A 14175-nucleotide genomic window follows, 5' to 3' on the forward strand; every position below is an offset into this window, starting at 1 on the left:
CTGAGCTATTAGGAAAACTTAGTAACTTCTCTTCCCTAATCAGCTTTGGAAGAGGGGATGACATGGAAGAGTCAATGACATGCATGGAATCACGAGTACTTCAGCTTCATCCAGTTGCCTTTCATTCCTCCAGGCTGTGCCTGAGTTGTGCAAGACACAGAGCACTGCAGTCTCCTGGTCTCTCTTCACCCCAAATCAGGAACTTGCTCAGACTCTGGTTCTTCTCTGGCCCCTGTGTCTGGGTTTCCTTCCAGTGGGAGCTGCCACACTATGTAAGGTGGGAGGAGAAGGGGAGCTGGTGTATAACCAACTCTTGTCCTGATGCAGTATCACAGCCCCTGAAGCTGGCCTTGGGGTCTTCAAATCTGTCTTCGATCTTCCAGTATGGCTAAGAGTGGGTCTTCAACACAAGATTTTTTTGCAAAAAATCTTGCACTGTAAAAACAGCTCAAGTCCTACACATCTGCCACAGTAACAACCTGATCCTCTTCCCAGCCGAGCAGAACATCTAAATTTAAATAAATAGATAGATAAATCAATATTGGCATACCGAAAACATGAGGGTTTTCTAATATTTCTTTCTCCTCCCCTTTCAGATCTGGGAAGCGACCTAGTTCGTTATGATGGCAGAGTGCACACTCCTCACCTGGACAGGTTGGTGAGTGCAAGGAGTGTAAGTCCAACAACAGAAATGGTTTCAAGCGAATCTGTAGACTACAGATCAACTTTTCTAGAAGGTACGCCTCTATTAGGAATCTGTATGTAGGATATTTTATACATCTTGATTTTCATGTGTCTTCAGATGATAGCTATTTTGATCAGTATCCTAATTTCAGTTTCTCATCTGATTTGTTTGTGTCTGCATTTTTGGGAGTCTCGTGTGTTTGCAGGCTTGCTATTCTAACTGAGCTTCTCAGGTGCTTCCCAAGATTAAGGTGCAAAGGATTTTTACTTTTATTCACGTTGAAGGAATAAATAAAATACAATACAATACTCTCTATAAATATGCTCCACAAGTTATTAGGAGCTAGTGTATATAGTGTTTCTGTGTTGTCATAAGATCCATCATACCATGCACAAATCCACTCTGAAAAGACTGATTTTAAGGATAACATCAAGTGGCTGTAGGTTTAGTGTGTCTCAGTGACTTCCTACAGTTATAATAAAGCAGTTCTGTTGGCCCAACAACGGCCATGTAGTTTTGTAAACTGATATTCTTTTGTCTGTTAATGCCCCTCCTGTAAAATGGGACACTGTATAATGCAGAAATGTTAATTTAAAAAATTAAGCTAAAAGGATATGAAGACTGTGACAAATTGAATGGAGGTCCATGTGCACCATTATGCCAGTCTCGAGGAAGAATAATCCTCTGCTGAATATATTTTTGTGCCGTATAATATGATTTTAAAGTGGGAATTCTTTAGAAGAGCAGTCTGCTACACTTATAATACCATGCTAGGCTGAACACCTCCTTTAACACATGTGGAGACCATGTTCTGTGATTACCATTAAAGAGCCTTTATCTATTAGGAGTTACCACATTATGGTGTGTGAGGTGTCGCAGATATTTGTTAGTCTTGGTATAGACATAGTCTTGCACTATTTCTAGTGCTGCTGTATACTATGCAATAGAAATAACTCCAAATATTTATTTCACTTTTGCAAGCCCCAGTCACAGAGATATTTGAGAGACAGGCCTGTTCCCAGCTTCCCATATCGTTCTTTAATTGCTGCCACCAGCCCATACAGGAAGTTTCTTGATTGAAATATTTCCAAAGGGAAAGGAAAGCCTGTGACACTGGTTAGAAGCGAAAGCAGTATATGAGACAAAACTATGCAAAGATCCTTGGTGGAAGGCAAATCCACAGTGGTCCTGAGGTCACTGTGTACTGGCAAAGCACAGTTGAGAGTGCATTCAAGAAGGGGATGTTCACCTAATGTTCCCATAGAAATGTTTATGTCAATATTATCAAAGAATAAAATAAAAGAAACATTAGAAAATGTGCAGGTTTACATTTAGCAGCTTCAAAAATTATTTTGCAGCCATGGCTAGATTATTTTACTGTGTTTATTAAATAAGTATTTGCCCTTAGTTACAAATAAATTCATTTGTTAGTGCAGGAGTTGGTATTTTTACTCCTAGATAAAATAACAGAATATTTCTCAGGACCCAGAGTGATAAAAGCACTTTATAAAAATTCCACAGGTTTTATGCAGAAATAAATAAAGAATGTCTATACAATATCTTTTACTTTTTGTAATAAAATACATAATCATTTTTGTTGGTAAATTTACTTTCCTTTTTTTTTGTTTTTGGCCCTGGACTAAGTTCAGCTCATTGACGCCACTGAAATAATTCCAGACTGAAATCACACAAAATACTAGGGAAAAGATTTTAAACAAAACCAATTTGAAATACCTGAACAACATGCTGTTGATTAAAAAAAAAATCTCAAATAGATACTCCTGGACTTACTGAAATATTTTAGTTTCTGCTATATCAGATGGCTCATGTTATTTTCATGAGTAGCACCAACTGTATTATCTTCAGCAGTTACAGGAAATGAATCACCTCTAGGCATTTCCCTGGTTGAATATTTACCATTGGATAAATATAGCTAGTCACCAGCACTTTGGAAACCTTCATGAAGTGTTAAGTTCCCTACCAAATCAGAACATGACAATAATAGAAGGTTTCATGTTTTTAATTGTTCACTACCTCCTCCTCCCATATTGCTGTCATTTTTCTGTTTTACTCTTGTTACTTCCATTTACTAGAAATGCTATAACCTCTATTTGGCAAGAAGTGACAAGGCTTCATTCTATCCCCTCAGAAAAGTGGAAGTTTTGCCATTTACTTTCTTAAAAGTAGAGCTGAGACAAGCATAAGTTTCTAGTGACATGGTTTTCCTGGAGGTTGGCAGATTACCAACGCGTATTTTCATTTTCCCTTTGTGACCAAAACTTCCGTAAAGCCAAGCCACTTCCAAACTGATAAAATCAAGCCTTGCTTACCAATGCAATAAAACTCTTCATTTTTCAAGGAGAAGTTTGAAAGGATTATAATAGTTTCTGTTCATCTTGCAGATCAGTTTCCAAGCATGTCTCAGAATGGATCATGCAGACCTGCCCAGTATCCTCACTCTGACCTCTCCCCGATTCTGTCTAGCGGAGACTCAGATTTAGCCAGTCCACTTCTCCAAACTAATGTCCACATTGACATCAGTGCCTTAAATCCTGACCTGGTCAAAGAAGTGCAGCATGTGGTTATTGGTGCCGACAGTCTGATTGTGCACTTCAGCGAAGTAATAGGAAGAGGTGGGTACTGCAACTCTTACCTTGCAAACTGCTCTTCTTTTTGCACACCCATTTATTATAAACCATTCTGAATAAGCTGTCTACAAAGATTTTTCAAGATTTTTACCTCTTATAGCATTGCATCTCATGCACTGAATCAAGCGGTAATGAAGGGGCTTTCCTTTGAAGTCAGTGCATTTGATCAGTTGGAGAAGACACCATCAGGAGAAAGGAGTCTACCAACTAATGAAGCTCTTTTGAACTCATGGACTTGATGGTCCCCCACCAGCTGCCTCAATCTCATCCTTTTCCAGGCTACAGAAAGCTCAGCCAGGCTTCTGATCCATGAGGTTGTGGTACGGGAGTGAATCTGCCGCAGGATATTACGTGAAACCTAAGGCACATACCTAAATGGCAGGGGATGCTGAGACAGGAACACAAGTGACCTTAAACTTGAAGCCCGTTATCTGTCGGGATTGCTACATGACACAGGAGACTCCTGCAGTCATTAGTGTATACACTGAAAGTCCCCATGGCCCACGTGAAATGCCCACACCCCTTTTCCCTCCACAAGTTTCCACCAGCTCTGAGGAATTTTCTGCTTGTTTCCTCACAGCAAATGCTCTTCATTCCTCCTCATTCCTCCCTCATGCCAGTTGCAGAAATATGTAGCTCCTGATTCACTTTCCCTTAGTTTTGTCCCTGATTTAGCAGGTCTCCTATTTTTCTAAATTTCTCTCATCGCTCCTATTCCTCTACATCTTTGTAAGCAAGTTCCCTTCACCTTTCATAGTCCAAGGCAGTATTTCTGTTACAGACACTTATCAAACTCTGTATGATTGAGTACATATTAGTAACCAAAGTACAAACTGGATTTTTAGTATTTCTACAGATCACGCATGAGAGGTCTCTTGTTGAGTATCAAGATACTGATAAAAAAATTGCTATAAATTATATTCTTAATGCCTCTTCTGCAGGAAAAGTCACAAATCAAACAAACAGTCAGTGTGTTTCAATTCTATGTATTATACTTCATCATCCCCAAAGCAAGGGTGGGCCTTTTTCTTTTCTTTTTTGTTTTGGAAAACTCCAAGTAATTTCCCATTTTTTAAATGTTGAAAAATATCTGGAATGACACCAAGATAATTAACCGTTTTAAATTTTCTCCTTTCTAACTAGAAATGGGCCAAACCCCAAAATATTTTAGACACACCCAATCCAAGCTTTAGGATTTGTGTCCAGGCTCCAAGCAATCTGTGGTCTGATGGGATTTTAGTTGCTTTTATAAAACAAACTTTGGATTAATTTTACCTCAAGCCAAAAGCAAAGCCAACTGAGCTCTGACCAGAGCTTAGGACTGGAACATAGTAGAATATATCAGATAGTCTTGTTCTCTGTAGAACTCACACTTAAGAAAAAAAATATTTTACTTTCTAACTGCAAATATTAGTATTTTAAAAGTGTCTGGCAAACAGTTTATCTGTGAAAGAAAGCCACAACTACATGTACATAATTTGATTTGGAGAAATTAATGCATGAGCCTGGAGCTCACACTTCACAGTTTCCCAAACTGGTTAACCTGACTTCTCATAGTAGGTTTTGGTAGACTACATCATTTGCTTGGCAGGAAAGCACAGGATTTCTGTGTCCCTGGCAGTTCATTTCACTGCTTAGACCATGAGAAAGAAGGCAAATTTTGCTCATGATCTTTTAGTGATATTTTACACTTGGAACTAGGCCATAGAAAAAACTGCCAAGTGGTGTCATCAGTCTGTGACCTGTAGAGCAACTCCCAAACCATCCACGGCCAACACATCATTTTTAACATTCAACATTTTCCATGGAATAGCAAGACCTCAAGAGACTGTTAGCCCGGAGTGGCTGTCCTTTCCATCAGACACATCAGATGCATCGAGTCTGTACAGTCCAGTGTACCACTTAGCATGGTCTTGCAGATCACTGGGAACCACCAATCCAGTGGTCATGTCGGCTCCTAACTGCTGCCTGTGCCTTCCAGGTGCTCTCCTTTGACATCTACGTCACAGGAGAAGATGGTGGGAATGGGCTGACATGGGTTTTGTGTGCATAGTGATTACAAGAACATGAAATATTTGTGGCGCCAGCCTTGTCATTATTTATACTCTCCATTTAGGTCAAGAAATACCAATTATGCTGCAAATAGAGTTTTCATTTTATGTAATGGTGGTTTTATGTAATGGTGATTTTATGCAATGGTGGTTTTATGTAATGGTTTTATGTGTTACTTAGGAAATATACATTACAAGTGTTGGGAATTGGACAGAAATGGAGTGTGATCACTTTCTTACACTGTAATTGCTACCCAGTGGAAAATACCAGAAAGCTAATTTTACTTCTTAAAACTAATATTGCTCATTTTTTTACACAGGACATTTTGGCTGTGTGTACCATGGGACATTGCTGGATAATGATAGCAGGAAAATTCATTGTGCTGTGAAGTCACTGAATAGTGAGTTACATGTTTAATAGTGAGACATTACTACTAATTCTAAAGATAACTGGGGTGAACCAATACACTACAGCGAAGTATACATTCACAAACAAAGATTCTTAGCTGCAGCTGAATCAGATTTATCTTTGGAGCAATTCCAGTTACTTCAGACTACCACAACACATTGGCATATACTTTTACATCAAATGAAATGTCCATATATTTCCTCTACAAAGAAAAGAAAACTGGAAAATAAGGGAAAGGTAGTGTCATTTTTTTATTCTACTGGGTACTGAAGATTTGGGTTTGGAAGTTAAATTGCTGAAGAGTGGGCAAAGCTGCTGGAAAAACAGGAAGATGCTGTAACATTTATTAAGGACTTCACTCAAGTGTTGTTATTCAATTTTAAATCGTTCAAAATAAGAAATGGAGAAACAGAATTAAAATCACCAACAGCCTGTATTTGGTCATTGTAGGAAAACCAATGCACATGACCTGGTTGTAATGTGGGAGGTGGGGAGCATGTCTGTAGTCTCTCATTATCACTTTTTTGTGCAATGATATGCTGTAGAGAAATGAAACCTAGTTTGTTTCTGTCTCTTTTAATTAATTCCTTTTATTACTGGATTTCTCAGGGATTACAGACCTGGAAGAAGTAGCTCAGTTTCTGAAAGAAGGAATAATCATGAAAGATTTCACTCATCCCAATGTTCTATCACTCCTGGGAATCTGTTTGCCCAATGAAGGATCCCCATTAGTTGTTCTTCCATACATGAAACATGGAGATCTTCGAAACTTCATTAGGAATGAGACTCATGTAAGTACATGGTGAGGTACAAATGGCAATGCAAGTCTGGCCACACCCTGCTCCAACACCACACGTTATAAGCTCTCATAATTACATTATGTCTGCAACTTGCTGCTGTTACTGCACCTTAACCTTTAGCACTTGCTTAGTCTGGCATCAAGCCCAGCCACAGCACTGCCACTCCCTCCCCTCCCCCTCAAATTCCTCTCTAGAATGTTTCCCAGAAATTATCAGCAATAAGTATTTCTCATTTCCCATCCATAAGCCTCTTTATAAACAAATGTGTTTATGAGATCTAAGTCAAGGGGCCCAATCATCTGCTGGTTTAAACTGGCACATCTCTGTTGACTTTAGCACAGCTGTGCCAGTTGTCAACATCTGCTCTTCCAACTGCTAGGTAAGGGACATCCATGTCCAGCTAGTGTCGCAGTCCCTTTGTTATCAATATTTTTTCTTCTTATCTTAAGAAAGAAAACCAGGAACTGTTACACAAACGATGAGTACTCTCTTAGCAGCAGTCTTCCCCATTTCCATTGAAAGACTGTAGATTCCTCAGATGTGCCTCACTTGCTCTCTTTCAAGTATGAGATCACAGGTCTTACCTCAGGCAGTGTAAGCCCACTTTACACTGTAGTATTTCACCTATTTCACAGCGCTAGGACAATATAAAGTGACTCCTGAGCCGATAGGATTTTGTCCTTGCTTTTATGGCAAGCAACAATAGCCAGTACATTCAAAACTAAATGCATTTCGACAAATTTTTGGAGGAGTTAAGCTTTCTGAGGTAGGGACCTCTTCCCATTTGAGCTTTTTTCATTCTACAAGCACCAGGCCACTTGTCTGTAAATAGTGCCATGGTCCTTCCTGAAATAAACAGAATAATGACCACAGTTGATTCAGACTGTTCCACAGAATAAAATTATAAAGAGCAATGTCAACAAGAAAAAATCTGTGGTATCCTTACTACTACATAACAAGTCATATGATTGGATAAAAGATTTACAGGCTTATGTTTATACTTATTTTGATATTTAACATTTTCAGTATCATCTCACCATGTTGACCAGCAGAAGGGGTTAACAATCATTGCCAAAAATCTTCCTCTGGTAACTGCTAAGGTCTCATTTGCCTTTTTTATTACATCATACTGATGCACTTATTTGTCCCAAATAGCACTTTCTCTTTTCTTGGTCATCCCCAGCTGATGAGCTCCAAGTTCATAGTTAATACCTTCTACTGAGTTACATGCTATCACTCTGAAGTTCACATATGTGAATTTTGTGTATCATCTGTGATGCTGAGGTTTCAGCATACTGTTCCACTTCCCAGGCCAGGTTATGCTACTTATGCTGCAAACTCTACTCTTCTGGAAACTGTCAGCTCTTTTGTTTTCTTATAGTGTGTTTTCTCACTGGAGGTAAGAAGTTGACCTAAACTTAAACCAGTTTCACTACAAGCACCAACCTGTCTTGATCATTCTGGTGTCAGGAGATGTGTGTAAAACCTAAAGAGTCACAGCATAAAGCAGTCTGATCCTCGAGCTTCTGCATTCATTTTATCATAAATGTTTGTATTTTACAGAATCCAACAGTAAAAGATTTAATTGGATTTGGCCTTCAGGTCGCAAAAGGAATGAAATACCTTGCAAGTAAAAAGTTTGTCCATAGAGATTTGGCAGCAAGAAACTGTATGTAAGTACAAACATCTACTTTCAGCCACATTATCACACGCTCTGCTGTGTAAAACACTGAGATGAAATAAATTAAAGCTTCCAGGATTCTGCTTTTTTTTAGTCAAAAGATGGTAGTTTTTTCATTGCTCTGCAATTATACTGATGTTTGTCTTGCATACTGATGAGCTACTCATCTTGCTAAGGGCTCATTTCTTACACATAAGCTTTTTTTGAGTGTGAGAAATAAGAAAGCTGAGGTGAACGTGTAGCCTCTCAAAATCTTTGGTTAGAGTTTAAAAGGCATCTCCTAAGGGAAGTTAAACTGCTGTTGCCTCAACTTGCTGTGCTTCCACCCAGCCTCTTCAGAAGCAGAATGTCTCTGCTGCCACACCTAACCAGGAGGGAGAGGAACACAGGGGAACTTTGGGAGAAAAACGGGAGCACAAAGAAACACCAGTGAGACCTCTTGACAGTAGTCTTTCATTACATAAGTATGAGCTTACTTTGGCTCAACTATGCACACAAATTAACATTCAAAGAATCTTACTAGTGTCTGGGAAGCCAGACAGTTCAGTTCCCACAAAGACAAACTGATACAGGAGTTGCCAATATGATTATGCTGATTTATCACCAATGTTGTGAATTAATGAGGCACAGCCTTAAACATTGGAGTTTATTTTTAGCACATCGTAAACTGGAGCTCTGGCTGCAAAAAGGTCATCATCTGTGACATCAGATATCTTACTCTTTTTTCAAAGGTGCACACCTGTGCAGCTGAAGAGCCTCTGAAAAAGAACATTTTCTTACAGGTGTTGGTTTTGTAAGGGATGAAAAAAGCCACAAGCAACATGATTTTCAGATTTCCTAAGAAGAAATCCATTGGGTTACTTAACAAAAGACCTAGTTAATCTAATCAAAGTCCAAATAGTGGCAACAGGACATTCCCCTTGGCCTACTGTCTCTTCCTTGGGTGAGGAAAGAACTCTCAGGGTGTCTCACATGACCACTGAATGACTGCTTTTGACTTCTATAGGGTTCAGCACTTCAGAGCCTGGAGAGCTTCTGCCACAAGACCCGCTTTCCCCAGTGGCCATTGTGCAATGCAACACTCAGAAAGCACAGGCCCTGCCACAGTGGTGATGTCTATCAGAAAGGAAGCCAGCATGCAAATATAGTCCTCAGGGACTCTTAACTCTATTCCACTATCCTGGAAGAGGTGCAGAAACCTGCTATGGCATAAGACCCAACAAAGTTCCCTCCTACTTCCTTCATCAGATTAAGTTATAACATCAGTAAATACAGCAGGTGATTGTGTCCCATGCAGTGGGACTTCAACGGACCAGAGTTGTCCAGACAGAAACTTCATCAATTCAAGACAGCAAAATGCCATGTGTAGACACTGAGAGAGACAGGATCATTTAGCCCAGAGAAGGTTCAGGGGGATCTTATCCATATGTATAAACACCTGATATGGTGGATTAAAGAAGATGAAGCCAGATTCTTCTAAGTGGTGCTCAAGGACAGGCCAAGAGGCAGTGGGCACAAATTGAAATAGAGAAAATTGCATTTAAGCATGGGGAGAAATTTTATTGTAAGGATGACTGAACACTGGCCCAGGTTGCCAGAGAGGTAATGGAGTCCTTATCCTCACAGATATTCAAAACCCACCTGGTCATGGTTCTGAGCAACCTGCAGTAGCTGACCCTTCTTTGAGCAGGGGAGGTAGTGGTGAACCAAATGATCTTCAGGGGTCCCTTCCAACCACACCCATTCTGTGACTGTGTGATCCTGTAAAGAAGCCCAAAAGGAAGTGCTTGCTGTGACGAGGTCTGCACATACAATGAAAGATAGGCTTGAACATGCCAATACCCACACTCTATCTGTTTGTGACAACGGTGCCACTTACCAGGACAAATACCAAGCTTAGGCCTAAGAAGCAAAGCTAGGGAGGTCTTCTGGTATGGCTGAGATGTCATCCCAACAGAACTTTTGTTATGCCATCATTTTCCCCCAGAACAGACACCAAACTCATCCTTAATTACAGGACTACATTATTGCATAAAGGCAGTCACTGAGATAATGATGGATCCCTCTTTATGAAAACTGAGAGTAAGTAGGAAAGGTGATGCACTGACTTGGATGAGCAGGTTTTAAGGATACAGAAGAAAAAGCAGCTATGGAAGAAATGATGTAGCATTCAATCAGGATGTATAGGCTATTAGCAAAAATCTTTTTATACACAGCAATTGTTCTAAAATAACTATAATTCAAATTGTATTATTAATACAGTATTGGTAATTTCCTGAGTTCATTCACTGTGTTAAATGGGTGTCAAATATACTTTGCTGCACTTTTTGTTTCAGTGTAACATTAGTTCATAGATCCAAAATAAAGTACTGCCATCCAAAGTCACAGTCTCAAAAATGTAAGTCAGTCATTATAATCCACCATCACGGTAAATCTTGGCCGGCTCAGTTGCAAATAATACCTTTTGTCATTTCCATAGGTTGGATGAAAAATTTACTGTCAAGGTTGCTGATTTTGGTCTTGCTAGAGATGTCTATGATAAAGAATACTACAGTGTGCACAATAAAACAGGAGCTAAACTGCCAGTGAAATGGATGGCTTTAGAAAGTTTACAAACTCAGAAGTTCACAACAAAGTCAGATGTGGTAATGTACAACCATATTTGTATCACCTATTTATTTCTTTTATATTGCCTGAGGCATCTTTCTAATATTTAATTAATGAAACAACTCCAAATCAAAACTTATATTTGAATCTAACTTTAGTTCACATAAGAATAAAAGACTCTTTCTACATGCAGAAAGTGCATTTGTCCCAATCACAAAGCAAGAAGTTGTTCTGATTATATCTTACTGCTCAGGGAAAAATTAGGGGTTTAACCCTGTTCCAAGGGAAAGTAAGGACATTCCAAGAAGCTAGGTTGGAGCTGAACCCTGCTATAGGAGGGGCTCTGGAAAGCTTGACAGAACAGGTTAACATGGAGACTTGTAAAAGTTAATAGTTCTCAAAAATACTTTATTTGCTTTATAAATACTTACTGGGTGCCTACAGCAATTTCAAGTATTACCTGGCCATTTATGAAGAAAATATTGTTAAGATGAAGTCAGTTGGCTGGATTGCTTTGTATTTTAGCTCTCCTTTCAATCCAGATTCAGATTAACCTGTGATGCATAGAATTTTCACCATGTATACTGTCTTCAGCACATATTTGCACTGAGTTAGTCAGATCATCAGCTCATGTAAACTGGCAGAGCTCCATTAACCTCAAAAGAGGTCTGCCAATTTATACCAGCAAAGTAGCAGGCCTATGGGCTTTTATTTTCTTTAATTTACTTAGTTGAGATTCTCTGGCTCTTATTTAAGTGACTCCTCAAGTCCCTACAGCATTTATTAGCCCACTTAAAAGAAAGCTGAATGCAGTAAAACAACTTTTCAAAGGCAAATCCATGCAGTTGAATGCTTAAATCTGTCAAACCATCTTCTAAAACAGGAATGTAAATGCCTCCAACCCTTTAACTTTTTGGGTTTTTTCTTTGTTTTCTTAGTGGTCCTTTGGTGTATTGTTATGGGAACTTATGACACGAGGGGCACCACCTTATCCTGATGTAAATTCTTTTGATATAACTGTTTACTTACTACAAGGAAGAAGGCTGCTGCAACCTGAATACTGCCCTGATCCACTGTAAGTAAACAGTTTGCAAAGGCTTGTGCAAATGCTGATGATTCTGGTACTATAGTAATTGAGACTGAAAGAGAGGGTTGGGGTTTTTTTCTTTTTATGTGATTTCATAATTGAACACTTCTTTTATTTGAATGGCAGGTATGAAGTCATGCTGAAGTGCTGGCATCCGAAACCTGAGATGCGTCCAGCATTTTCTGAACTTGTTTCAAAAATATCAACAATCTTCTCCACTTTTATTGGGGAACACTATGTTCATGTCAATGCTACTTATGTCAATGTGAAGTGCATTGCTCCCTATCCTTCTCTTTTATCATCACAAGACAACACAGACATGGATGTTGACACATGACGGGTATGTCTGAAATTGAGGAAAATCCATTCTTAGTTGTATGAACAAAAAGCAAAACATTTTGTCCACTAGTTTTTACTGCCCGGTCTTTGTGAGAACACTGTTGCACATGTTTATGTTGTTGCCCAACTTGCACTAGTACAAGGACACGATATCATATTGTTTAAGGATACGGGATTCCATAAACCATCACAGTAATTTCCAAGTATTTGGAGAACTGCATCAATTTACCAAATGGAAATGTGGTGTGCTACCATCCAGAGCTGGTTCCCACAAACTGTCATTAATGTGTGCTCAGACCCAAGAACAAAGATTCATCATTAATGCCATGAAAGTAGAATATCAATCAATATGCTGGAAGGACTGTTACTGTGCATGTACTTTAGGATAACGAGCAGTGCAGAAATGGTTTTCACACAAAAGGCCAAGAAAAGCAATGAGAGTTACAAGAGTTTAAAATGTACTTTCATCCCACATGGGACAAACTTTGGATTTTTGAACTACATCAACAAGGTTTCTAAGAACCTAGGCAGCCAAGATAGCCAGCCTCATGGTCAGTGTCTTAACAGAAATCAAAATCAAGAAATGTGCAGTAAAATAAGTATAGAAAAGTACGATTGTGTAGGGAGTGGGTGAGGAAGGCCAAGGCAAAACTGGAACCGAACCTGGCAAGGGATGCAAAGAATAACAGAAAGGGCTTCTACACGTACTTTAATCGGAAAAGTAAGGTTAAAGAAGGTGTTCCCCCTCTGTTAAGCAATGCTGGTGGACGAGAAGAAGACTGAGGTACTTAACTTTTTTTCCTCAGTCTTCAATGGCAACCTCTCTTCCCAAACCTCTTGAGTGGATGTATGACAGGATGAGGACTGGGAGAGCAAAGCCCCTCCCACTGTAAGCAAAGATCAGGTTCATGACTGCCCAGGGAACATGAATGTGCACAAGTCTATGGGACCGGACGAAATGTATCCCAGAGTCCTGAAGGAACTGGCTGATGCAGTTGCCAAGCCACTCTCCATGATATTCAAAAAGTCATGGCAGTCAGAGGAAGTCCCAGGTGACTGGAAAAAGGGGAACAGTGTACCTATCTTTAAGAAGAAAACAAAGAACAACTCTGGGAACTACCAACCTGTCAGCCCCACCTCTGTGCCTGGGAAGTCATGGAACAGGTCCTCCTAGAAGGTACATGAATGACAGGGCGGTCCTTCACCAGGACTCAAGAAGCACAGCTTCTCCAAGGGCAAGTGCTGCCTGACTAACCTAGTGGCCTTCTAGGATGGAGTGGCTACGTCAGTGGACAACGGAAGGGCTACCAGCTATCATTTATCTGGGCTTCTGTAAAGCCTTTGACATTGTCCCCCACAACATCCTTCTCTCTAAACTGGAGAGAGATGGATTTGATGGGTGGACTGTTAAATGGATAAGAAATTGTTTGGACAGTCACATCCAATCACATCCAGAGGGTAGTGGTCAATGGCTCGGAGTCCCAATGGCCATCAGTGAGAAGTGGTGTCCCTCAGGGGTCTGCACTGGGACCAGTGTTATTTAATATCTTCATTAATGGCATAGACAAAGGGCTCAAGTGCACCCTCAGCAGATTTGCAGTTGACACCAAGCTGAGTGGTGCAGCTGACACACCTGAAGGATGGGATGCCATCCAGAGGGACCTGGACAAGCTCAAGAAGTGGCCTGGTGGGAATGTCATGGGTTCTAACAGGAGCAAGTGCAAGGTGCTGCAGCTGGGTCAGGGCAACCCCCTGTAACAATACAGGCTGGGGGATGAACAGATCCAGAGCGGCCCTGCCAAGAAGGACTTGGGGGGCATGAGAGGCTGGACATGAGCAGGCAAAGTGCCCTCCCAGCCCAGAAAGCC

The 14175-nt window shown here is 40.1% G+C and overlaps 1 protein-coding gene across 4 annotated transcripts in view; it reads left to right on the forward strand.

The window, feature by feature from the left end:
* The window catches only part of MET (MET proto-oncogene, receptor tyrosine kinase), an 88717-nt gene extending 75055 nt beyond the window's left edge, over window positions 1-13662 (forward strand). For all 4 annotated transcript variants that reach the window (XM_042018082.1, XM_042018081.1, XM_042018078.1 and 1 more), the window contains 8 exons: window positions 597-737; window positions 3088-3318; window positions 5705-5785; window positions 6403-6584; window positions 8157-8266; window positions 10754-10919; window positions 11820-11956; window positions 12095-13662. In XM_042018082.1, coding sequence (XP_041874016.1) covers window positions 597-737; window positions 3088-3318; window positions 5705-5785; window positions 6403-6584; window positions 8157-8266; window positions 10754-10919; window positions 11820-11956; window positions 12095-12305 — 1259 coding nt within the window. In that variant the 3' untranslated portion in view covers window positions 12306-13662. The remainder of the gene's footprint in view (window positions 1-596; window positions 738-3087; window positions 3319-5704; window positions 5786-6402; window positions 6585-8156; window positions 8267-10753; window positions 10920-11819; window positions 11957-12094) is intronic.
* The last annotated feature ends 513 nt before the right edge of the window (window positions 13663-14175 follow it).

Source organism: Corvus kubaryi, unplaced genomic scaffold, assembly GCF_017639235.1.
Source record: "Corvus kubaryi isolate FWS band 111438036 unplaced genomic scaffold, C.kubaryi_AGA036_p1.0 137, whole genome shotgun sequence".
Taxonomy (NCBI): domain Eukaryota; kingdom Metazoa; phylum Chordata; class Aves; order Passeriformes; family Corvidae; genus Corvus; species Corvus kubaryi.